General features: G+C 38.0%; 1 protein-coding gene across 4 annotated transcripts in view; it reads right to left on the reverse strand.

Annotated features, from left to right (window-relative positions):
* The window catches only part of znf385b (zinc finger protein 385B), a 124,741-nt gene that overhangs the window by 79,585 nt on the left and 19,730 nt on the right, over window positions 1-25,426 (reverse strand). For 2 of the 4 annotated variants that reach the window (XM_084121419.1, XM_084121417.1), the window contains exon 2: window positions 15,826-16,143. In XM_084121419.1, the coding sequence (XP_083977545.1) occupies window positions 15,826-16,141 (316 nt within the window). In that variant the 5' untranslated portion in view covers window positions 16,142-16,143. Of the gene's footprint in view, window positions 1-15,825; window positions 16,144-16,218; window positions 16,477-25,426 lie in introns of those variants that run through there. The other 2 variants (XM_084121418.1, XM_084121416.1) reach the window with 2 other exon arrangements.

Genomic DNA, 25,426 nt, shown 5'->3' on the forward strand with positions numbered 1-25,426 from the left:
ATATTATCAGGGAAGTCAGGCTGTACTTCATGCCACCATATGTGCCAAACATACACCACAAGTCTCCAATCACCACTATCTCTTGCCATTTAAAGGAGGAAAAAATCTGTGGACTGCATTACCAACATTTGACTGGTTAACATGGTTAGTAATACCATTCTAGCTGTGAAAATCATCTTACTCCATTGAGAATTGTGAGTATTGTGATGAAATAAAATATTTTGCACACATTCAAACATACAAATTTCATAATATTTCATTATATTATAGTAGATGTTTGACCAGCGACATTCTTTTTTCCTGAAAGTGTGAAATAAAAAAATATGATAATAATAACAATAATTTCTGTCTTTTAACGTCACAACTCAAAGGGGGAAAAAGGGTTTCGAACTGTGTGTGTTGCCCAGTTCCAAAAACTAGTTAGCATTATCCTGCCACTCCAAAGTGGTTAGTCACATGGCATTCACAGCTCAGATGATTGGTTCAAAGATGCCACCGAGATGGCAATGCTAACTGAAATCTTCATCCAGGGTATTATAAACCTCTTCTTGTGGATTACCTCCTCATCTGCATGAAGTGAATTGTACTATAATCTGCCTCAAATCCATGATTTGCTTCATATTGAGCGAAACTGATCCCAGCATCCTCCTCTCCATGTCACACTCCATTGCCTCACACACACACGCACAAGAGTGTGTCTGCTATGCCTTCCGGATACAGACACAGACATGGAAAACTCCTGCCCCCTCCCTCGTCTAGTCCCCACGCTGCCCTGCCACTGACCTGAAGGATGGAGATGACTTATGGATGAATACGCAAAAGCATCCACAACTCTGTCACGATGCTGTGTTAAAAACAGGGCTTCAGATTAAATTAAACAAACTTGCCTTAAAACATTATTTACTACATTAGAAATGCCACAACCAATAATCAAGAGCAGAAATAAAATGCTACACTATCAACTTTGTCTCAGATGCCTAAAATTCCATCAGCTCAGATAATGCTGTCTTAGACCAATTTACTGAGAAATATTCAGTAAGTCCATATTGAGATTCCTCAACTTAGATGGGGGACTTTTAGTGTCTGGTGACAAATCTGATCTTTTCCGAAACTCTAAAGACGACAAATATGAGATTACTGGGGGGAGGAGAAACATCTGAGACACTAAAGACATGTGCAAAGTCTCCATTTACTCTCCATTTAATCTCACTGCGGTCTAGGAGAAACAATTGAGACATTAGAGAGATCTCATTTGCATTTTTCTTTGGCACACATACTGCTGCTAGAAATCATTAAGATTATTCTCAAAGCACTTTGTCTACAAACAACATACAAATGAGACCACAATGTCATCTTTTATTTATTCTGCAAGTGATAAGAACATTAATACGTGAAAAAACACAGAAAATTTGTAACGCAAACTGGATTGCTCACCTCTGTTGAGAAAGCTGGTCCACATTTTCACAAACAGTGATGTATTCAAATGACTAAACAAAACAAAACCGTGAGCGTGAATCCCACAGATTGTGCGGTGCTTTGAGCAGTGCTACAGTGCCTCAGTCTCGTGTCTTATAATCTGTGTGACAATAGTCTTTAAGATCAATAGTCCCCCTCTCAGTAGACTCCCAGAGTCTCTGGCACACAAAACACACACCCACACAGGTTCATACACCCATCTGAATGAGGTGGAGGGGAAGAGAGAAAAACTGTGTCAGCCGGCTAATTACCTCGGGTCATTGATGCTCATTCACTGTAATGGTGCAGACCACATATTTTTCACCATAAGGCATAACTCATGAGAAAACACATCATTTTTCAGTATCTTTTCGTCCTTTAGACTAGCAGAGGCAGCAGTATGAATAATGCTAAATGACTATTTCTTCATACTATTTCACCAAGTTCTTAGAAGTGTAATCTTTCATTTTCAACAAAAAGTGATTTAATGAAAAATGTAAATATGCATATGTAAACTCGATTAATCAAATCAAATCAATTAATTAATTAATTAAAAGATCGCAATCTTGATTCAAACACACACGCGCTCTTATTCCTAAATGACAATAATGATTCCGCTATGTCTGTGTGTGATCCGCAATGTCTGGGTGTGATTGTAATTTCATAGGTTTAAATATGTGGTGCTTCTCATCCACTGTCCAGGTTCTTCAAACCACTTTTAGAACCCCCACCACAACCACCTCAAACACTCTTTCTTTTGATATGTTCCACGCTCCATGCATTATAATATATGAATATATTAAAACAAAAGCAAATAAAAACAACAACTGAAACAATGTCACAGCACTGAAACTATCTAAGGAGCAATGACAGGCTTCTGCTGATGACTGTACTAAACCAAATGACACTTTCATCTCATCCCTGTCCCTCAGAAAGGGCCTTGTCACAAATCAGAATGATTGGCGATCTGAAAGGACCCGGGACGTGAGAGAGAGAGAATCAGATGGACGGGCCCTGCCATTGGAGGTGACAAAATGAATGGAGAAGTGGCTAGCACAACCTGACACTCGTGAGTAAACGGCCATGCTGGCTAAGATAAATGTGTGAGTATATGTCACCGGATGAGCCCCGTTACCCCACGGCTCAGAAAGCTTCAAGCAGCTGCCAAACGACATTCTAACACAGCATGTAACTGAATATTTCAGCCCTGTTACACGAGCCACCAGTAATGTCACACTGGGCTATCACGGTTACATCTAGTCATCGTTTCCAAAGGCTAGCATCACCTGTTTGTGTGTGTTTGTGTGTTAATTACAGAACAGTGACTATGTGTTCCACTGATGACCACTGGCTGAATGAGATGGATGTGGAAATAATCTTTATTTAAGCCGCACAACTACAGAGAATTTGATGCAAAACATATTGAGTACATGAACAGGCTCTGTCCCAAAACAAAGTGCACTGCATTGATGTATACGGTCTTCTAAGACAGCATACTTTACTGTAACTGAAATGGAAACAACTCTGTGGATCATAATAGTGCTCCTCGGTTGAAGCACCAGGACTCGACTTACAGTTTCACTAAATGTTTGTGTTAGCGTATTATTAAGCAAATTATGTGGTATACTGATAAACACAAAAACACACAAAAGACAAAAAATATTTTTAGAGTTTTTGAATCATGAATAAGGAAGTCTTCTTGGGGTTATTATATTTGACAAAACATAAATTAATGTTACCATGTCAATAAAAAAAAAAACATTTTATCACCTATGATATAATTTGCTGTTATAAATTCCAATTATGCATACAAAGTATTCCATAGAGTATATTTCTGGCCTTGTTCCGGAACTGCACATACTCCAGCTCAAGAGCTCCACATAATCTAAACAATGAACTGCCTAACAACCCAACTCATAGACAAATCTGCTGGAGCATAAGAGAAAATTACTCATGCAATCATCCGGTGTAATGCAGAGGGTAAAGTCATTAGGCTTAAATCCATTGTTAATGAAATGTCACACCTCTGGTGTGGAGTCCTGCTGTGTTCCTCATTTACGTTCCTCTCCATCTCTTCTGTATCTGTGCTCAGGTCAGGCCAGCTCACTGCGACAGGAGTCAGACAGGAATACTGAAAGGGTCTGTCGTTTTATTTACAACACAATAGAAACCCCATGAAAAATAATGATTCAATAAACATTCGTCAACGCACACATCGGTTATGGTAAACGGAAGCTCGAGCATGCTTGCGAGAACCAATGAGTTCATTCTCGTGTTACACAGCACGCTTGAGCTTCTGCAAGAACCAATGAGGTTTGTTCTCACGTGTCAAGCAAAGACGGTTGCACTTCTGTTTATGTGCGCCTATCAATGTCTATATGTGAAAAAAAAAGCCTTAATTCAATCTGTTCATAATATAAAGCGATTGTGGACTGTCAATGGAGGGACAGAAATCTCTCAGATTGCATTAAAAATATCTTCATTTGTGCATTGAGCACATGGAACGGCATGAGGGTGAGTAACTGATGACAATTTTTCCATTTTTGAGTGAAATAACTAGCAAAGTTATAGTACAAAAGAGTTCTCTGTTTCTCTCGTCCAGTTTGTGAAGTGGTGCTTGCTTTTAGATGTAATCACACAAAGCAGCATCTCTCTGCAAAACAGATTTAAGCATAACGATGAGCATGCATCTGAATAACAAACAACAATGAAAATCATTTAAATATCTTTTGTTTACCTCCAAACATATGGGCCAATTTTTGTACTTCAAAGGGAGAGTAAAGGCTGTTTTCAAGAACAAGGCACAGCATATTCAAAGAAAAAAAAACACACCAAACTAATCCCAGGCTACTTATTTTACAATGCAGAGCATCAGGTCATGGAGGCAAATGAAGATAAGGTGCCTGCAGCATATAAACAAACAGAAAGCAAGAAATTCATGCAGCACACACACTCTCAACAACCTCACAGCCATGAATAACTTTTCAAACTGTGTGTGTGACCTAAACAATTTCTCTCCAGGATATATTTTGAAGGTTAATCTAAAGGAGCTGGACGGGGCAGGCAAGTTCGTTCACGGACACACAGACAAATGTAAACCCACATGGAAAACAGGCCGACGGGAAGGACGGGCCATCTGCTGGGAGGCGTGCACTGGCCGTCCTAGACTCATCAAACGCCTGTTGGGTGGGTTGTCTCACCCTCTGTCTTTGCGACAGAAACATGTTTGATGGAGTTTGAATAGCAAATCGTCCATGCAGAGTTGCACTCACATGGAAAATTGGATCTGAACATTTGCATAATTTTTCTTGCTCAAACAGGAGGTGATTATTATTTTTCTGCGTTGTTTGTTTGCAACTGGATGCTTTTCTCATATGTATGACCAACTCTACACCTGGAATTATTATGCATGCTTCACAATCGGATAGAGCTTTACCACATTAAAGCCAGGTGTAAATGCACTTTACGTAAGATGCATTACAGTTAGACCACTGAATTCAAATGTGGTCAGTGATGGATTCTAAATTCAATGAAGAAGGTTAAGAAGGAAGAGAAGAAGAAGAAGAAGAAGAAGAAGAAGAAGAAGAAGAAGAAGAAGAAGAAGAAGAAGAAGAAGAAGAAGAAGAAGAAGAAGAAGAAGAAGAAGAAGAAGGAGGAGGAGGAGGAGGAGGAGGAGGAGGAGGAGGAGGAGGAGGAGGAGGAGGAGGAGGAGGAGGAGGTGAAGAAGAAGAAGATGTATACGTTTTTTATTATTATTTTGTGCGGGGAAGTTAGATCAGGTCTTTATCCAATCACGTTGGACATGCATTGGATTCTAAGGTATACTAAAGAAAATCCACATACTGTACTATCTGAATACAAGATGCATGTTAATGGCATGTGTAAAATGGCATATGGTCATGAGGGAAGCCCCCAGGCCGACATGCTCTCACAGCTCAACTCTAGAGAGCATAATTTTCCCAGGTTGAGTTGAGGGCCGCATTCAAAACATCATGTGAGAACGCCGCCTCACACCCCTGCTGCTCAAAATAGTATAAATCTTTCAACAGGGACCATTAAAGTTTCATTCTGGCGATGGTCGTACCTCACGAACACGTCATGACTCATCAACTGAGACCACATCACTGTGAGGCGTCCGCATTTCACCAGACGGCAGACGACTCGCCAAATGATTTATGCCATTTATTCATCAACATGCTGCATAATTCAAGCAGTTTCACAAATGAGTTTATTTACAAAAAAAAAAAAATGTTTTGTCCAAAATCTAATGTTTTTTTTTTTTTTTTGAGGTTGTTTACATTACCTTTTAAATGTGGCCTATAACACCAGTTTGAACAGATGACCTAAACTGACCCGCCTGCATAAAATACCTTACACTGACACTTTCATTGGAGGTAAACAAATACAGTGAGGCAATGCCTGTGAAGCTTATGTGCACATTGTGCAGTGGAGGTTGGTGTCAAATTGCATGCTGATTAATTAAGAGGGCGGGAGGCAAAAAAGGGGCAAAATTTAAATAATACATTCTATGGAGCCTCAAAAGTACAGGATGGATGGAAGCGTGATCTGAACCAGGAAAGGTGGGACGATGTATGTATGTCAGCATCTTTCTGCAAGGCTTATGAATCATGAAAATGTTCAAGTTAAACTGACATAAAATGCAAACAAATTTCAGCCAGACTGTTTGCATGAGTGATAATTTGGCTCATATTTGACATGTCTAAACAAGCAACACTTCTACTGTGCACTGGTGAAAGGTTTGGGGTCAGTTCTGTTTGTTTTTTTTATATACTTTTATTCAACAAGGATACATTAAATTGATTATAAACGACAGTAAAGACATTAAGGCCTGGTTTCACATACAGGGATTAGATTAAACCAGGATTAGGTCTTAATTCAATTATAGGATACTTAAGTAGCTTTTATAAAAATGCCTTAGAAAAAAACATTACTGATGTGCATTTTGAGACAAAACAATGGCACTGACATATTTTATTTTTAAGACATGCCAGTGCAAGTTGCTTTCAGTCAAAACAGCTCAAACGTGCATTTTAATCTGAGACTAGACTTAAGCCTTTTCTGTAAAACCGGGGGTAATATTGTTACAAAATATTTATATTTCAGATAAATATTGTTCTTTTGAACTATTGTTCTTTATTAAATATTAACTAAATTATTGTTCTTTATTCATCAAAGAATCGGTTAAAACCGAAAAAAAACGGTTTCCACCAAAAATATTAAGCAGCACAACTGTTTTTAACATTGATAATAATAATAAATGTTTCTTGAGCAGCAAATCAGCATATTTGAATGATTTCTGAAGGATCGTGTGACACTGAAGACTGGAGTAATGATGCTGAAAACTCAGCTTTGATCACAGGAATAAATTACATTTTAAAGTATATTAAAATAGAAAACAACTATTTGAAATTGTAAATTGACTTTAAAAACATTTAAAAACTTTCATGATCTAAAACTTTTAAACAGTTATGTATGTAAAATTATTGCATTCAGAATGAAGTACTGGAACTAAGTGTTTTATAAGTAAATGTTCATCATGTTAATCTACAAATACTGTACATTTTGCACCATTCTGTGTAATGAAAACAACAACAACAACAACAACAACAACAACAACACCTGATGCATTTTCAATTTATTTCATGCCAGTGGCCCAGATCAAAATAGAAAAAGTCAGACTGAAGGCAAAAATTGTGCCTTTAAGGTTACAACAGCTTGTCACTAGGGCAGTAATCTTAAAAGGACATATTTGTACCATAATTACTTCTAAAAGGTTCATAGTAGTACCTTAATGGTACATACTAATATGCACCTTTTAGGCGTAAATGAGGTACAAAGATGACAAGTAACCAGTGGCAAGCTAGTACCCCTAAAGGAACAAATTGTGCACATTTTCTTTTTCTGACAGTGATCCACAATATCATCAGAAAAAGCCCCTGGATCTGTGACGCATATGATGAGGAAAAAACACATTTGAACCGCACTCAGCTACGCTGTGAAGCTTATGTTTGTTTTAATCTGAGGTAGTTCTGACAGAATCAGAGTAGACAGGCGTGAGCTATGATGATTCAAAGAACAGGAAGAGGGAATTTGTCTGGCTTATTCATGTCATTAGTCATTATACTTTTTGGCCACTTTATCAGTAGGAGTGTCAAGAGTGGAACGGAAATGATGGTGAAAGGGAACAGAAATTGGAAATATGACTCAGCAAGACCTTGACAGTTTATATTATGTTTACAAATATCATTAATCTTAGTTAAAAATATGATCATCTTCACCTGCAATGAACTCTGCAGGCCATAATGATGAAAACGTTTTCAAGATGATAGCACTGCCATCTAGTGGTCACTAGTGCTCTGACCACAACAAGAGCATGATACATGGTCACACACATGCACAGACTACAGAAATGTACTCAGTATGTAGTGAGTAAATGAGGTGCCACGTTGGCAGAAATGCTCTCAATAATCCATCAAAGTCAGCACACAGATGTGAGGAGCGAGCTAAGCTCCTTTCTTCAACAGACCTGATCTACTGTCAGTCAACAGGACACCGCGGTAAAGCGCAGCACATCCTCCCTGCTGTAATTACATATGTCCGGCTCAGACTACAGCAAATAATGAGCAGCCTGCTTAAAGATTCAGAGCCACTGACACCAGTGTCCAACTCAAACGGGCTCAATCAATCAAACACAGGTGCTCTTCTGACTTCATTTTACAAACACAAAAGCTATTCAACAGATAAAGTGAGCATGAGAGATTTATGCAGGGTTCCTTCACATTTTCCATTTAAAAACACCATACTTTTCCAGACTCAAATTTTGACACATCAGTTTGATACTGTAAATGTGGTTTAGTGTTGCACGATCACCAGATAGCAAAGTACAGTCTGATTTAGATGACTGTTTGCTCCCTTATCTATTGCTGGTTTGAGTGGCACGCGCACAATCATTTTAGTGAAGTTTAAAGCCCTATTCGCACGGGATTGGTATTACCTAGGGACCTCCGGTAATTTGTAATAATCACAAAGGTCGTCTGTGATTTTTATCCCGTGCGAATCTGCCATGTCTGTAATAATGTCTGTAAAAATTCCCCCGAAAATTACCTACAGTATTTCGACCAACACAGGGGTCCTCTGATAATACCAGTCCCGTGCGAATCCCCATGTCTGTGATTTTGGGCTGTTTTTTTTTATCAGTCTATCGTTTCCTAAAGAACGTAATAACCATTATGGGCCGTTTAACAGTCCATTTTACGCCTGTATTAAAACTATATTAATCCAATCCGATTATAGTTGTTCTCGAATAAAAACTATGAAGTGCTGCACAAGAGAAAACAAACTAAAGTAAAGACGTGACCCGGAAGCTCAACTCGGACCGTTGTCATGGAAACGTTAAACTAAGCATTTTGGGGCAACATGGAAGCTCTTTTGGAAAGTTTGGACGCTTTCTGTGGTAGTGTTGGGCCAAGAGGGTCGTATTACAGTGGACAGAGACGACATAAAAGAGATGGGCAGCTACCAAGAAGAGCTAAATTACGCAGCTGTGATGTCATATCCTGACTAAAGTCCGTAAAAAATCGAGGGAATTACGGACATTTATTTGCCCGTGTGAATGAGCCACCAAAAACACAGACGTCAGGGGGTAATTTCTTAATTACAGAGGTCCAGGGGTAATACTAATCCCGTGCGAATAGGGCTTTAAGAGAGACTTGCTCAAGGTAAAGACAAACAGTTTTGGGTAATGAAAATGTGCATTTGGAATTCATTCAGTCTGATTCTACAATCACTAAAGGATCACAAAATTTTTGCCATGAAAACACACTGCTTGTATGATCAATTTATTTTTAGAAATTCCTAATTTTATATTTTAGAAAACCGAATATGGGCAATAGTCTGGAAACACATTTTTTTCCCATACTGTTTTTTTTTTCCCATGCTTATCTAGGCCTGGAAATTACTTTTCCAAACTGCGTAGGAACCATGTTTATGTTACGTTAGTATGATAAATAATATAAATTATATATATACATAAATATTTATATTTAAGATTGTTACATTGTTGTCCTACTAGAAAAAAAAATTCCCTCTACATTCTCATTAACATAAAACAGGAACAGGAAAAAAAAGGAAAATATTGCATATTGGGGGGAAGGGGGGTGCAGGGGAGTACTCAGTTGTTATAAAATAATGTCTAATGATGTCTAAATAATGCTAAAAATAGCAATTGTCCTACAAAGCTTCATTTTCTTTATGCAACATGTAAATTCTTTTTAAATATTCAAAATACATTCAATATGATCTGTGTGCAACATAAAAATGTAGAAAATGTTTTCATTATTTTAAATGTGCTTCACGACAATGATTTTTTTGTCCAAATGATGGATTTCCGGGCAAAAAAATAATAATCCCTTTATTATCAAAATGTACATTGAATATCATAAAAAAAAAAAAATTGAAACACATAAAGGTTCTTTGGCACAGTACTAGCTAACCTATTATTATAAATAGCAGTTGAGGCGTTTACAGATGACTGCTTTAAATACACCAGCCCCTGCAGCTCTTATTGCTGTTTATTGAAGCTCCATGGAACACTAGAGATGCTCCCAGAGAGAGAGATGAAAACACGTGACATCCCCTGAGCAGCAGCTGTGTGGGGAAGATCAAACATCACCTCTGCTTTTCACACACCCATATATTTAAAAAGATAATCTGAATGAATCACTATTACATTCACACGTGCATATGGGTTGACGTACAGTACATAACACCAACTAAACGTATTAGCTGACAAACTGCATATTAAATCTGAACAGAATTTCACTAAACAGCTACTTGCAAATGCATTGATCGCACTCTTTTGGACAGTTTCTGGAAAATTTCAGAAACAGAGGGGTGTGTCTTGACTCATTCACAATTTGATATCAGACTCCACCATAGGTTCTCCCACCAGCTATAATAGCAACCCATACATCATAGTTGACATGCATCTTAAAAGCATAAACAAAACACATTGCCTATGTTGATTTACCAACGGTTAACAAATATTAATATTAGGTTTGGGGGAGGGGGAATCAGTTTAAAATACTGTGATATTTTACCTCATGAACCTCACATACATGTATCTATATCAAGAAACACTAAAATCCAATGCAGATGATAAAAAAAAAACAAGTTCACAAAAGCTTGCAATATGTTTTGCATAACTACACTACCATTCAAAATGGGTTGGTTAAGATTTGTTTTAAATGTGTTTTAAATAAATCTCTTATGCTATCCAAGCAGCATTTATCAAAAATACAGTAAAAACATTAATATTGTAAAATATTACTGCAGTTTAAAAAAAAAGTTTTCTATTTTAATATATTTTCAAATGTAATATATTCCTGTGATGAAAAAGCTGAATTTCCAGCATCATTACTCCAGTCTTCAGTGTCACATGATCCTTCAAAAATCATTCTAATATGCTGATTTGCTGCTAAAGATAACATTTTTATTATCAATGTTGAAACAGTTGTGCTGCTTAATATTTTTGTGGAAACTTCTTTGATATCAAAAGTTCATTAGAACAGCATTTATTTTAATACATAACATTAGATCAATTAATGCATCCTTGCTAAAGAAAATAATAAAGAATTCACAAACTTTTGTGAAGTGTACATATAAACAATCACGATAATATCACATTGTGGCTCAGAAACGTCAATATAATATCATGTGGCCAGATTCCCATCTCTACCAGTCTCTTAATTTCTTATGTGAAAAAATGTATAGCCTAGCTAACATCAAACAGACATTCATGTTTCTAATTTATATTAGATTATCAATTCATCAACCATCACAAACGGTATGATAATTTAGGGGATTTAAAAGAAGTTTTCACTCCCCAAAGTTTTCACTGTCTATACTTCTCTTACGTTTAATAGTAGAGCAACGTCATGGTGGGAAAATACCCTATCTGGGATTCTTCATAAGTGAAAGCACACAGATTATTTTACCAGCATTCATAAAGTCATGAAATTCGCTATGACATTGTAGACCTTCTAATAGTGCAATAAGCTCTTCAAACTGAATAAAAAATTCCATTTTGCTTTGGCCGCCCCTTCAAAAGAGGCAAAGTTTTCCCATGGAGTCCAACAAGGTCTGTCTAATGTCTGTAGCCTGTATGCTACTTTTCCACCAATCTAATGAAAGTTTGGTCACCACCGCTCTGACACTGCACTGGAAGCCACAGTCTCGCCTGCCAGTTCAGCACCAACTTCTCATAGATCCTCTGCCCATCTTGCATCAATGCAACCCAAAATGTTTCCCAGGTAACATGCAAAACAAGAGCGTGTTTGTTTAAATATGAAGAGGTAACCTGGTATGCATCTGGATCCTATTCATAAACTGAATGAACCATTAATACAGGTTCTTTTTCTTTTTTTAGTCTCAACAGTTCCACCCACCAACCAGACTGTGAACACACTGATAAACTGTCACTTACTGGTCAAGTGCAGTTGCTGCCATTCGCACCAGTTACACATGCCAGCACCACCACGGGCCTGTTAAAGACACACATTATCCTTGAAAGTCCACGTGAAAAGCATACTTCAGAAAAAAAGAAAAGAAAAAAAAAATCCCATTATTTGTCAGAGACTCCCAAGAGGTTACAAAAATGATGCACACGCCTCAGTACTGCTCCGGGACAAAAAATCCCCAATGACTGCAAGAGTTATTTTAAATGTTCTCTAGCTGAGTGTTTTTGTGTGCGTGTGTTTGTGTTATGATGTTTTGAGTATAATTTACAGGTATTTTTTGTATATAAAATATATTTGAATATGATGTTTTTTGTAGGTAACACCCACAATTGGTCAGATTTAGAATGTATTTAAGTTCAGTTAAAAGTATTTGTACAAGTGTTTGACGAATTGTGTTTTTTTATGAACGAAATCAACGAAGTGGTGTAAGTGGTCTCTGTAGTGTCTAAAGTTCAGGACCTGAAAGTGGAAGGTTGCCAGTTCAAGCTTCACAAAAGACGACCGTGTCACAGGTGTGCCCCTGAGCAAGACACTAAACCTGAGGTTTCTTCAGGGAGATTGTGCCTGGAATAAGTGTGCTTCTTGCTTTACTAAATGGTAGCTTGGATTTAGAAGGTATAGTTCACTCAGAAATTAAAGGTTGTCATCATCATCATCATCATCATTTATTGTTATTCCAAACCTGTATGGACTTATTTACATTTATTACATTAATTACATTTATTTTTATTGTAAAATAAAAACAGTATCCTGGCCACTATTTTCAACATAGTGAAAAAGGACTGGGCCTACAAAATTACACAAAAGCATAATAAAAGTTTACCGAAATCATGACTTGAGAGCTATGTTGCGAGTTGTGGCAAGTAGGGCGTGGCCGAGGGCCATGAGGATCTCCTCCGTGAGGCTCGAAATCAGCGTGGTGTGAAGGTGACACTCATTAGCACTCACACCTCCGGCCCCGCTCCGTTGCCACAGCTCTCAGCCCCACCATACATGCCACACGAGTCTTCTGAAGTCATTCAATACTTTTGTGTGAACAACAGACCAAAAACTAGTCATTATTCGTTGATAAACGTAAACATGTGATTCGGTAAATTCGAAATCGAGATTCAAATCAGTTTGATTTGATCGTTAGCATCATTAGCCAACTATGGTAAAAAGTTCTGTCGTTATCAACATAGTTCAATGATTCTGTGCTTCTAGAAGCCCTAGTTCCAACGAACATTCGCAAATAGCATTGCAAACTTGTGTGGTTGGAACTACAGTTCTCGACTTTCGTGTTTACAAGCATAGTTTCTTGTTAGTATGACTTAAATAGATTATGCTTTTGAGCAAAATAATGCCATGTTCATTATTTACAGCAATAATATGACATTAATTTGATGTCAAACCAATTTATTTGAAGAAGCTTTTAATCCACAGCTGTGTAACATCATCAACAATTCTATATTGTTGAACCAACATGGCATGTGCGACAACATTATTGCGAGAAACATTTGTGACTTGCTAGTTGATTTCTCCAATGCAATGCACCATACTATTAGCCTGGGAAAACCCAGACAACTTCCGGCAAATTTAGATTTGCTCTGCAAGTAGTCTGGCAAAGCCCATTTCTAATCCGTCGAAATTGCGGCACCAATCAGAAATGTTGAGGCGGGCTTTACACAATGACGATCGCTCTGATTGGTTTTAGGTCTATCCAATTGCGCCCAGAGGCATTTGAGTGACGTCCGTTGGTGAAGCGCATCAACTTTTAAATGCATTATTATATTCAAATTGCAAACACATGAGGACAGTCTCCATGAAAGACCCACTGGCAGATGAACGTGCTACTACATTTCTCTCCGAAACGGTAGGAAATTAAATTAGATTTAATAGAGGATTTTAACTGTGACAAGATGATTGACAGGGCAGTTTACGTGACAGGATGCACGCGACAGATCCGTCCGATAAAGATGACGAAGTAGTATGTCCCAAAGCTTGCCTACTTTTTTGCTACACATTCAAAAGTAAATACCTTTTCTTCACAAAAAGAGTACATACTTTTATGGCGTAGTGTAACTTAGGCAAATTGGGACACAGCATATGGCTTTACACGATGATGATCACTCTGATTGGTTTTAGGTCTATCCAATTGCGCCCAGAGGCATTTGAGCGACGTCCGTTGGTGACGCCCCTTTGGAAATGAGTTATTAAAGGGACTATGTGTAGCTTTTTAGGTATTTTATTATCTAAAATCAATATTTTTATTAATAAATATGCCCTCAATGGTGTACAAATACCTATGCCAATGATCAGACTAATCCTCGTAAACGAAGAATTTATTATCTTTATATACATGGGACGGGTAGGTCCACGGAGGCTTCCATGTAGTTCCGCCATCTTGAAAAACTATAATAGCAGAGAGGGACAAAAAGTACTAGGCCAACGCGTTTCCACAACGCGTTTTCGTTCAGAACCAGCGTCACGTGACTGAAGCCAGCAGAAGCGGAGGAGCAGAGCAGTGAGAGGCGCTTGTCACTGCCCCGGCAAGTTTAAAAGGATGCACTGCACGGTTATTTATACATCGTTCATTCATACATATGCTGAGTCACAGGATGAGTCCTCGTCGTCGAAAAAGTCCAAAATAGACCGTAAAAGGAAACGTGACCGGAGATTACAAAAACAAGGGTTAATGTCGGGAAAGCTTTCAAAAGAGACCCTGAAGTTGCCTGCTTTCTTCTCGACAGGTAAGTCAATGTTACGGTCTTAATTACAAGCTTATTTTTCATTGCTTGGTTGTGTACTTTATTATATAGACAGTAGAACATTTATAGTTAAAAGTTAAACAGGCTCTTTGATGAATAGCAGCTATTGAGTAAAGTAACGTTAGAGAAGGCTCTGATGATGATGATGATGATATCTAACAATGCACGTACTTCAAAAAATATAAAGAGTAAAGAAGGCATTACTACTAATTACCATAGTTAATGTTTTTCACAGTCAGTAATTCATACTGTAGCATTCTTTTTTTCGTTGTTTCAAGTTTCAGTTTGTTTTAAATAACAAACCTGTTCACCCGAAGAAAAACTCGAAGTGCTATTATAAGACATCCTGTCATAGCTTTTTGGTACATAACGGCTACCGTAGATGCAACGCGCATTTGAAAAAGTGAGGCGCTGGAGAGCATTACCCGTTTGAATGCAAAATACAATTTCACCACTAGATGGGAGAAATTCCTACACACAGTCCCTTTAATGAAGCTTTGCCAGACCATAACTCAGTTACTACTGAGAATGGTCTGGTTTTAACCAGGCTACCGTACTATGATAGTTATGCCAACGAGTTATGCTATTTTATTGGAAACACACACCAGATTGCTCTGTGAACTGGATCAACTGATTCATTTAAAAGATCCGACTCAAAATTGGTTGTTCATTTTCAGTGAATAATGATTCCTTTGTGTAAGGAACAGAACGAAATGTATGACTTCAGAAGTCTGGAAATAAAAGTCAATATGTCATTATAGACTGTTTTGTGGTACTTTTATGAAATCTGTTTGTAATTTTTGAGCTTGACAGACCCAAATTTGGCTTATTTTGTGCTTGAAAAAATAAATTAAGCCATATAGGTTTGGAAATTACATGAAGAGGAGTAAATGACGACAGAATATTCATTTCTGAGTGAACTATATGGCTTTAATAAAAACACTTCTTTAAAAATGCCACAAGAAATGACAAGCTAGGCCCTCTGAGTCAAATGCTAACTCAGGGCGCATTAAAATCAGAGCTGTTTACGCCTGCATGGAGGAAAGCAACGGAGGATTCACTCCCCTGGGTTAAGGAGGTCTTACCTTGACTGCCACCGCTGCTGAGAGAGTGTAGTGGAGTGGAAGACGAGCTGACGCTTGCCATGGGCAGCTCTCCTTTATTCAATTGTTTGACCCTCTTGAGGTGAGACTTGCCATTGTAGTGGACCTGGGCCTGCGTGGCGGAGTGCAGCTGGATGTTGCAGACTTCACAAAGCGAGTAGAGCAGCTTCTTCTTCTCCTGATGGAGCTGCATGTCTGCGTTGATATTGCTAGGCTCCTTTACCTCCATGCAGCCTGCGATGGCGAAGCACAGCTGTCCATTTTCTATGAGCTGGGTGGGACTCAAGGGTGTCTTCATACCTGCGGGAGAGCAAAAGGATGAGGGTTAGAAGCGTGGAAAGTGTTTAATCCAAACCAGGACTGGCGATGACTCACCTTCTGAATTCAACATCACCCCACACAGAGCTTTTTCAAAACCAGGTGAGGAGAGTTTACATCCTAAAACCACCAAGGTAGAGAAGCGGGAACGTGTGTGAGTGTGGATGTCTGGAGCGCTTGTGTGGGCTACACGGCTGGCTGAATGTTCTCTTCTCGCTGAGCTCTGACTCCTCCCCTCTGTACACTCAAGCCAAGCTTCCCCACTTGTGGAGCGGGCACAGAGCTACGGACTGACCTCCTGTGCCCATCTGTTGCATTTAGAAGAGACCCGACTCGCATACCTCGTGCCCACGGGTCTTACACAACCAACATGGATGGGAGGAAGAAAGTTGGCCCAGGGGGGCACGAGCAGCTAGGAGGGGCTTTGCATGTCAGCGGAAACTATTGTGTGTTTGGTGGTCTGCAAGAGTGAATAAATTACATAAAGCCTCCCCACGAGCCGTGACCTCTTGAGCTCTACAATTAAATGGCCGGTGTAATGGATAGCTGCAAAAGGAGAATGATGAGTTCTGGGAAACGGTGATGTTTTTAATCTGAAAATTGCAAAAACTGCATTTCTGGTCAGTCTGCACTAATGCCACGGCTGCAGGGTTCCTGGGCTGGATGATAGAGGATAAAGAAGCATAAAGATACCATTTGAGTCAGCTGCTGCACTTTTAAGAGCACACTGAGGATGAAATATCCCTCGCTGTGCTCACGTACAGGTGTTTACATGTGTGAGAGAATAGCCCCTCTATTCTCTGTGAGAGAATAGAGGGGTGTGATTTTCTTTAAGTAACAAAAAATAAATTCCATTTCCCTTTTTATTTTAGGGTCAAATGACCCAGACACATATGTGAGTATAAAGGCTGCACACATCAAGCATGTTTCGGTCCCTGTCCAGTAATCCTCCTGACACTGTCTCAGTAATCTCTGTGGGCAGCTGCACACTATAATCCCTGCAGATAAACTTCCTCTAACTTCCCCTGCCTCTCGGGCCATTCAGCTCTCCATTCCTTAACACTTTCTCATGAATGTATTGTATTCAGAGAAAGAAAAACTGTAAGTGGAAATCCCTGATGTTAATCACTTTCTTTCAATGTTGTGAATCTATTTCTCTAACTCCTAGCTATTACTTAAGCTTGAGCTTTGCTCTACTTTGCGGTGGAAATGAGGCCAGTGAGAAAAAAAAACGAAGCTGCAGTGATTTTGGTGACCTGTATACGCAGGCAGGATTTCCAGATATGTGGTGCGGTCCGTGCCCTGGGGTTTGGAGGAAGTAAACCGACTGTGATGCTCAGTTCGTGGCTATTCACATCACATCTGTTGGTTTAGCGGTCAACTAATCAACCAGCCAGGGTCCTCTACTTTTCCCCAGTGGCATCTCCAGCACTCCTGTGTCACATCAATGTGCAAACACATTGAGTGCAAGCTTACATAATAGAGCTGCACGATTCTGGATAAATTGAGAATCACATTTTTTTGTTTTTGTTTAAAATAGAGATCACGATTCTGAACAGACAACTAAACTAATTAACAAAATTTTAATTTTAATTTTTAATCGGTTTGAATGTATGTTTCACTCATAAAGACTTGACTTGTTTCATTGCTGGATGAAAATAGTATTTTTGAATGAATCTCTTGAACGAATGATTCAATGACAAACACATTTTTTAACAGTCACTTGTCGCCACCTACTGGTGTAACGATGTAATCGATACAATCTTTATTTTAAGCCTCAAGTTACTTTCAAAAGGTGTTTTATACTATTTTGCTCACTACCATATACATCAGTGTTTATATCCGAGCTATAAACTTTTAAGCCAGTACTTCTATGATAATCTGAATTATTTTAAGACAGAAATAATGATCCAGTGCAGTTAAAAAGACTGTTTGTGAAGCTGTTTCATAGATGACAACTGCTCTGTCTGGCTCAGTGGCAGCACCAATGCAGATCTGAATGTTCCGCTGTGATTTTGTCGAAGGTTTAATAGACACAGGCAAATTGTTATTTAGGAATAAGATTGCATGGGTGTTTGAATCGAAATCGCTATCATTTAACGATTAATCATGCAGCTCTATTACATGCCGCACAATATGCACTGTATACCGCTTTTAAATAATAGCATGTGAAGGTACAAGTAGCCAAGGCATTATTTCACACAATAAACATTAGAAAACAAAACTGTATGAAAAAGACTGCTGATTTTCATTCTGGTTGAATCTCACTCACATTTGTCACTCTGGAAATAGAAGTCAACGCATTGCATTGTGAGATATATTATTCCATGCAATGTGCTCTGAAGTTATAATACATATTAGGGCAATTATAGTAGGTCATCATGGCATTACTGTACATGCAAACAAATAGTTTTGTTTTTTTTGTTGTTGTTTTTTTGCACAGTACACATGCTATACACTGAAAAAAATTGTATGTTAGTATTTCGAACATAAGAAACAAAATAAAATTTGGGTGTTAACACAATCCTAGTAAGTGTAATAGTAAAGCTTTATAGCTTCATAGCTTTAAAATATTTAAAGATAACTTCAGGCCAATGCGGTTTTATTTCTTTAAATTGCACACTCCAGGGAATGACCTTCTGTACAGGAAAGTTTTTGTAAAACTGCCTGCCTTAAGGTATAAAAATATATACAATTAGATATGACTTTTTTTTTGTAAAAAGCTTTATCATAAACCTGTACAAAATAACAATAATGATGTGAATCTCTTTTTTGAATCGCATGACCTAAATGAAACAGCCGATGCATTTCAAATCAAACAGACGATGTAATCAAGACAACATATAATTTGGACCTAGAAATTTAAAAGAATGAATACTAAACTCTTCTGTACACGTCCTTGCTATAATAAGAAGGCCATAAATGTGTTAATCTTGAAGCAGATCACAGATCAAAGTAGGCCAAGAACTATAAAACATTATTATCGTGACTGATCAGTGGAACGCGGTGACTTCATGAAAATGTCCTTTTGAAATTTACGAAGCAGTTCTACTGTGTGACAAGTGCAAACATTTCTCAGACATTTTCTGAAGGTCTTTCTGGAAAATGGATATTGATACCATACAGCAAAAATAAAGAGCGCTTTGACCCTGATACTTCACGTGTAGTGTAGCAATTTCCAGAAAACATCCATTACAGCACTCCAGTACAGAGAAATATAGACTGAAGTGGACCATTTAAAAGGGGTGAAGAGGTCAAAAACATTTGATTGTTCTCTGATAAAGTTTACCTTTGCACCAAATTGTGAAAAGTAAAGTTTCACTTTGTAGGAGAGCAAATGCAAATTTTAAGATATGACACACTGAGAGGTTTAAAATAGCACGAGAACCTTCATTGCAAATGCACTACTGTATTTTAGCATGCAGAATGTGGAAGCTGAATACATTTTTGTTCATTTTTTGTTCAAATTTTTGGAAGCTGAATAAATCTGTTAATTTCATTGCAAATTCTCTCTCTCTCTCTCTCTCTTCTACTCATAATCTACCTCTTAAAGGTCATGTGATTACTGCATTAAAACAAATGTGATATGATAAGTGTCATGCTGTGGTCATGTCAGCTGTATGCCTGAGGGCAAAGGTGAGACTGTCGGCTGAGAAAACCCTTATTTACATGTTCAAGTGAAACACACTCCCAGCTACAACCCCCAACTGTTCTCCTCCTTCTCCTCCAGCTTTAAGATGGAGAGCTGTGCGCTCAGGCATGCCATGTGCAATCAATGGTGAGATTCTGAGGTCCAACAACAGGAAGTTAATCAGGTGCTCACAGGTCATTCCAGTCAAGTAGGCAGTAATGCAGGGAGACACATGCATGCAAAAAAGAAAGAAAAAACAAGGAAGGAAAAAGAAATAGAGGAAACGAAAGGAGCATTGCTCTTTATATTAAACTTATTTTAATAATACAATACACTGACACTAATAAAGAAGGCTGTGATATGAATATCATATAAATAATATGAAATATTTGTAAAAATTGATTAATATAATATTAGGCTACATCTATCTATCTATCTATCTATCATTAAAATTCAGCATTTCTGCATCCCACTTGCTATCTCAATTCAAAAATCAAGTAAAAAAATTAAGCAACTGACAAAATCTGTATGTCTATATTAAGATATAGTTTGATACATATCTTATATTATTAATAATTTATAATGATATTTAATATTATATATGTATTTACTGTACATACACATATTACACACGCACATACATTTTATGTATTTATTGCAATTCAGAGCAGTACATATCTGCAGTATCTATGTAGAGTAGAGTAGAGTCCATTCATTAACTGAAGGCACTTCGCGTTGTGACATGATATGACAGAATTGGTGCTCCCAGTCTAGACAGCTTCGCTGATTATAATGGGAACGATCTAGTTTTTTGCAATGCACTGCACTCACTGAATGTACACAGGAAAAACTCATCTCAAAAAAGAGAATGAATCAGAGTGAAGTGTGAAAAAACAGAAAACAGTGAGAAAATATATCTACTCTGTTGAGAGATGCTAATATCCAATAGAGGCATGTCTGTGGTTCAACAGTGAACCAGGAATCAGCACAAAACACATGTCTCAAGTATAATGGTTTGTGGCCCTTAGCAAAGAGCTTGTATGGGTGACCTATGTGTGGGCAGGTGCTGATGAATACACTGCAGGCCATATTTAAGAGCCACAGAAGGTAAATGTTAATGCTTTGGCACCCTTAGCTTCTATAACAGTTTGGTCTTAATTACCAGCTTTACCCAGATATTGAGTTCTATGCCAGGTTGTGGGAGTTGAGTAAAAATAGCAACATTAACTAAAAAACACTGTTCATTTAGAGACCAGAGAGAGAGAGAGAGAGAGAAGATAGAAGACAGAAAATAGAAAATAGAGATGGAAGGAGAAAAATAGAGATGGAAACAAAATCACACCTGTCTCTATGGGAGCATCTCAATCAGCTCCCTGGTTGAGTAGTCATGGCACTGATCAGGGAGTTGGTCATTTTAAGGGATTTCTCAATCGCAAAATCCTTCCAGTGCACTGGAACGTTCGCTCCTTGAAAAACCCCACAATGCACCGCAAAAACCAGGGAGCCTTGACACTCACTATGCTCCCTTTCCGGAAATTGAATCATACACTGATGCTGTTTGTGCCAAACCCCAGCAGCGAATGTATTTCTACCGTAGACTGAGGAATTTTAACATTGACCCCACTTTGATGAGAATGTTTTATTCTTGTTTTATTGAGTCTGTTTTAACTTTCTGTTTTATCTGCTGGTTTGGTTCCTTGTCCACAAAAAACGATTAGAGAGTATTGTTAGGACATGTAGCAAGATTGAAGGCATTAACTTCCCCCCTCTCTCCCATATTTACTCCAACAGAGTGGCAAAGAAGGCACTATCTATTGCAGCTGACCCTAGTCATCCTTTGTCCTGCCAGTTTAAGCTACTTCCCTCAGGCCGTAGGCAGGTCAAATAGATTCAGAAACTCTCTTATCCCGACTTCTATCTCGATTTTAAAAAATTTTTTATTAGTGTGTTTTAGAGACTGTGAGTATTCTATATTATGCTGTATTGCTGTGTGTTGTGTCCTTGTGTTTATCTGCTGGCTGTACAAATAATTGCCCCTCGGGGACAATAAAGTTACCTTGACCTTGAAATTGCATCACATTTTGGAAGCGAAGGAACTAGGGTTTGTAAACATTTTAGCCAATCAGAAACCCTCTTGTCTTTGCAGGCTGGGATAACTGTATTTAACTGATTGTTTAATCATTGAATCCTTGCAAATTATTTGTCGGTGGAACCTTAAAAAATAATGCCACAACTTCTTAAAAAAATTGCAATCCTGTGTATTAACAATAGTAATATGCTTTAATTAGCAATTACTGCTATTTATGCACACCACTAATTGCAAAACAGAATATATTCAAGACCTAGAAACTACAGAAAGATCGAGATTTGATTTTAACAGATATTTTGCATAATTACAAATGGTTTAATGAATAATAATAAAAGCAATTATTAATAATAATTTAATTGATATATTCATAATGCAGATTAAGTTTTCATTATTATTTATTGCTTAGTCAAAAAGCTGAAAAAGATCTGCATATCCATTATTGAACATAACATTTGTCTTATAAAACTGATCAGCCGTTTAAAAAAATGTTTTTAGTGGTCAATTAATCACACAGACACAACTATAGCAAAACCTGTTCACATTGAGCCAGGTTAGGACACAGTATAAATGATAGAAAGCACATCAGAAAAGTAAGGAATTACTTCAAAGCTCTCTTTGGGATCGTATGGAGAGATGCTCCTGTCGCACCCGGTCAGCCGTGCCTATTTCAAACTTATGGCCCATTACAAAACCCACAGCTAGAATCTCACAGATGGAAAGGTCGCTAACGTGTTTCTGCAGCCCAATTCCGCGCTAATGCCTTTCACTGGAAGCTCTTAGCAGAAACACAGAAAAAGAAAATGAATGTGAAAGTTTTCCACTCCGTGTGCGTCTGTCACACGCAAAGGGGGGGCTTGGCACTCACATGCGTAACATCTGGACAGGAAGAGCTCTGTTAATGGACGGTCGACAGCTTACAGCAGTGTCAGGTAAGAACTGGAGAGTCTCAATTGCTAAGCTGTTCACAGATGTCCTCAATGTGCCTTTGACCAGAGCATGTGGATATTATATAGCCAATTTACACCAATCCACTATATAAGCAGTTTTGTACAGAAAATACTTGCGCTGATAAGACTGTGAGCTGAGCAGACATATGTCGGCATGTGTCTGACCTTGTGGCATGATTCAATGTTGTCAAAAGAATATTCACTGGCCCTGACAGAACAGACATACAGGCAGTTAAGTGGAGCATCGGATAAGTTGTGTTGATGGGGGTCTTTGACAATGCTGAAGTGTGTGGAAATACAAGAGGAAAATCTGCCTACAAAGGGCTCTGATATCACTGCACCTGCTCCGCCGGTTACATACAGCCGCGTTCCCGATGAGTGACCTCTCAGATCCAGCACAGCACACAGACAAACTAACTGAGGGAATGAACATTTCCTGCTACATTATCCATCTCAGCTTCACAGCAATAACTCAATAAAGCAGAACATTCATAATTAACCTCTTATACGGATGTTTCTACCCAAAAAGTGTTGTAATGAGAGACTTACTGATGCTTTTTTATTTTAGGACTTTTAATTTTTAACTTGGTAACGGTACTTTCAACTTCCCTAATTCCCTAAAAACACACAACATATCACTGAAGAAAAACTAGCCAAGAGAAAATAAAATAGGTTATCACATGGACACTCACATGAACACACTCTCTCAGACAGACTATAAATAACGGTGATGAGACATGACTGTATTTACCACTCATTACCAAACAGATCCATGGAGAAGAAAGCTGATAAAAGGCAGAGACAGGGAGAGTGACAAGGGAATCGAAGAAAAGATGTAAAAAAAGGAGTGAAGGCGATTGAGATGAAAAAAGATGGCAAGTGAGATGGAGATCAGAAGAGGGATAGATTGAGAATAAGAAATAGAATTAGAGAAAGAGAGAATCACTTATGAAAGGGTACAGGCCCATGCATGTCCGCACAGCTATTCCCAGGTCTACATTACCATTCAAAAGTTTGGGGTTGGTAAGATTTCATTTTTATTCATATTTAAAGAAATAAATAGTTTTATTTAGAAAACTTAGCAAAGATGCATTAAATAGATCAAAAGTGAGAGTGAACACATTTAGAATGTTACAAAAAAATAACAATTTCAAATAAATGCAGTTCTTTAGAATGTTCTATTCATCAAAGAATCCTGAAAAAAAAAATCCACAAAAATATTAAGCAGCACAATTGCTTTCATCATTGAAAATAAGAAGAAATGTTTCTTCAACATCAAATATTAGAACATTACAATGGTTTCTAAATGATCATATGATTAATGACACTACTGTCTGTTTTCAGCCTTGTCATCACAGGAATTAATTACATTTTGAATATATTAAAATGGAAAACTTTTTTAAATTGTAATAATTTTTCACAATATTATTACATTTTACTGCATCTTTGATCAAATAAATGCAGTCTTGGATATGGATGAGAACTGTAAGGAAATTGAATCGGATTCTGATTCCAGTTAACTATTCACGATTTAGTGTTTTTGAATGAGTCAGCTGAATGAATGATTCAATGACTCAGTAACTGGTTTCATTCCAAAAGAGTGTTTTGGAATGATTCGATGAATCACTCATAATCATGCTACTTGGCGTAACAGTGTAACCTGCAGAAAGAGTTAACTAAACTAACACTATTAACACTATTAACATAACTTTAAATCATTTTGATCACAGTATTTCTTCAAAAAAAGAAATTGGTTTTCGATTCCCAACTCTATGATTGAATGTGAGATGAGCGGCTGAAGCACACAGCAGGCCTTTGGGCACCATGTTGCCAACTTGGAAACACAGCTCATCCGCTGCTTATAAAAACCATCACACACACCATTTCCATGTAATCTCACCCTCTCACTGCAGACTTGCTGTGTAAAGACTTCATCTTGGTCCAAACAAAGTATGTATTTTTATGACTCTGTCACATACTGGAACTCAGGGACTAGCTGCTTGATGGTAAAGTAGAGTAATCATGTTTTCCCCCATTTTGTGACTAAGTATCGACGCATTGGGCCGTCTGAAAATGTGTCTGGTGCGTTTGACTAATTTAGACTTGGTTTTCCTGCTGTAGCTGGCATGTCTGAGAAAAACAACAACATTTGTGGCTGATTCATGCAATAAAATCTAAGGAGAGAGAGCAAACAAGAGGAAAGGACACTACTGCTTTGGACACCTACTGACATTTGTCATGCACATGTTTCACCGTCTGAAAGGAATGCTCTTAAATAGTCTAGACCTCAATAAACCTTTCTCTTGGTTCAGCTGGCACATCTAAGGAAAACAACAACATTTGTGGGTGCTTTCTCAGAGGGCAATCTGAATGGGAAAGTGTGACATTTTTGACATTTGCCACAGAGCATGCTAGACTCAACATAAGACTTGTCTTTCCAAACCAGACGAGGTAGAAATGCATTCAGGACGTTCAAGGGGAAAGTACAAATGAAATTCATGAGAAAACAGGGGAAATTTGAATGATTTCTATGACCTTGATTTAGGGCGACATTCAGACTCTGAAGTTCAAGTTTATTTGTACAGCGCTTTTCACGAT

This window comes from Abramis brama, assembly GCF_963993115.1.
Source record: "Abramis brama genome assembly, chromosome: 8".
NCBI lineage: Eukaryota > Metazoa > Chordata > Actinopteri > Cypriniformes > Leuciscidae > Abramis > Abramis brama.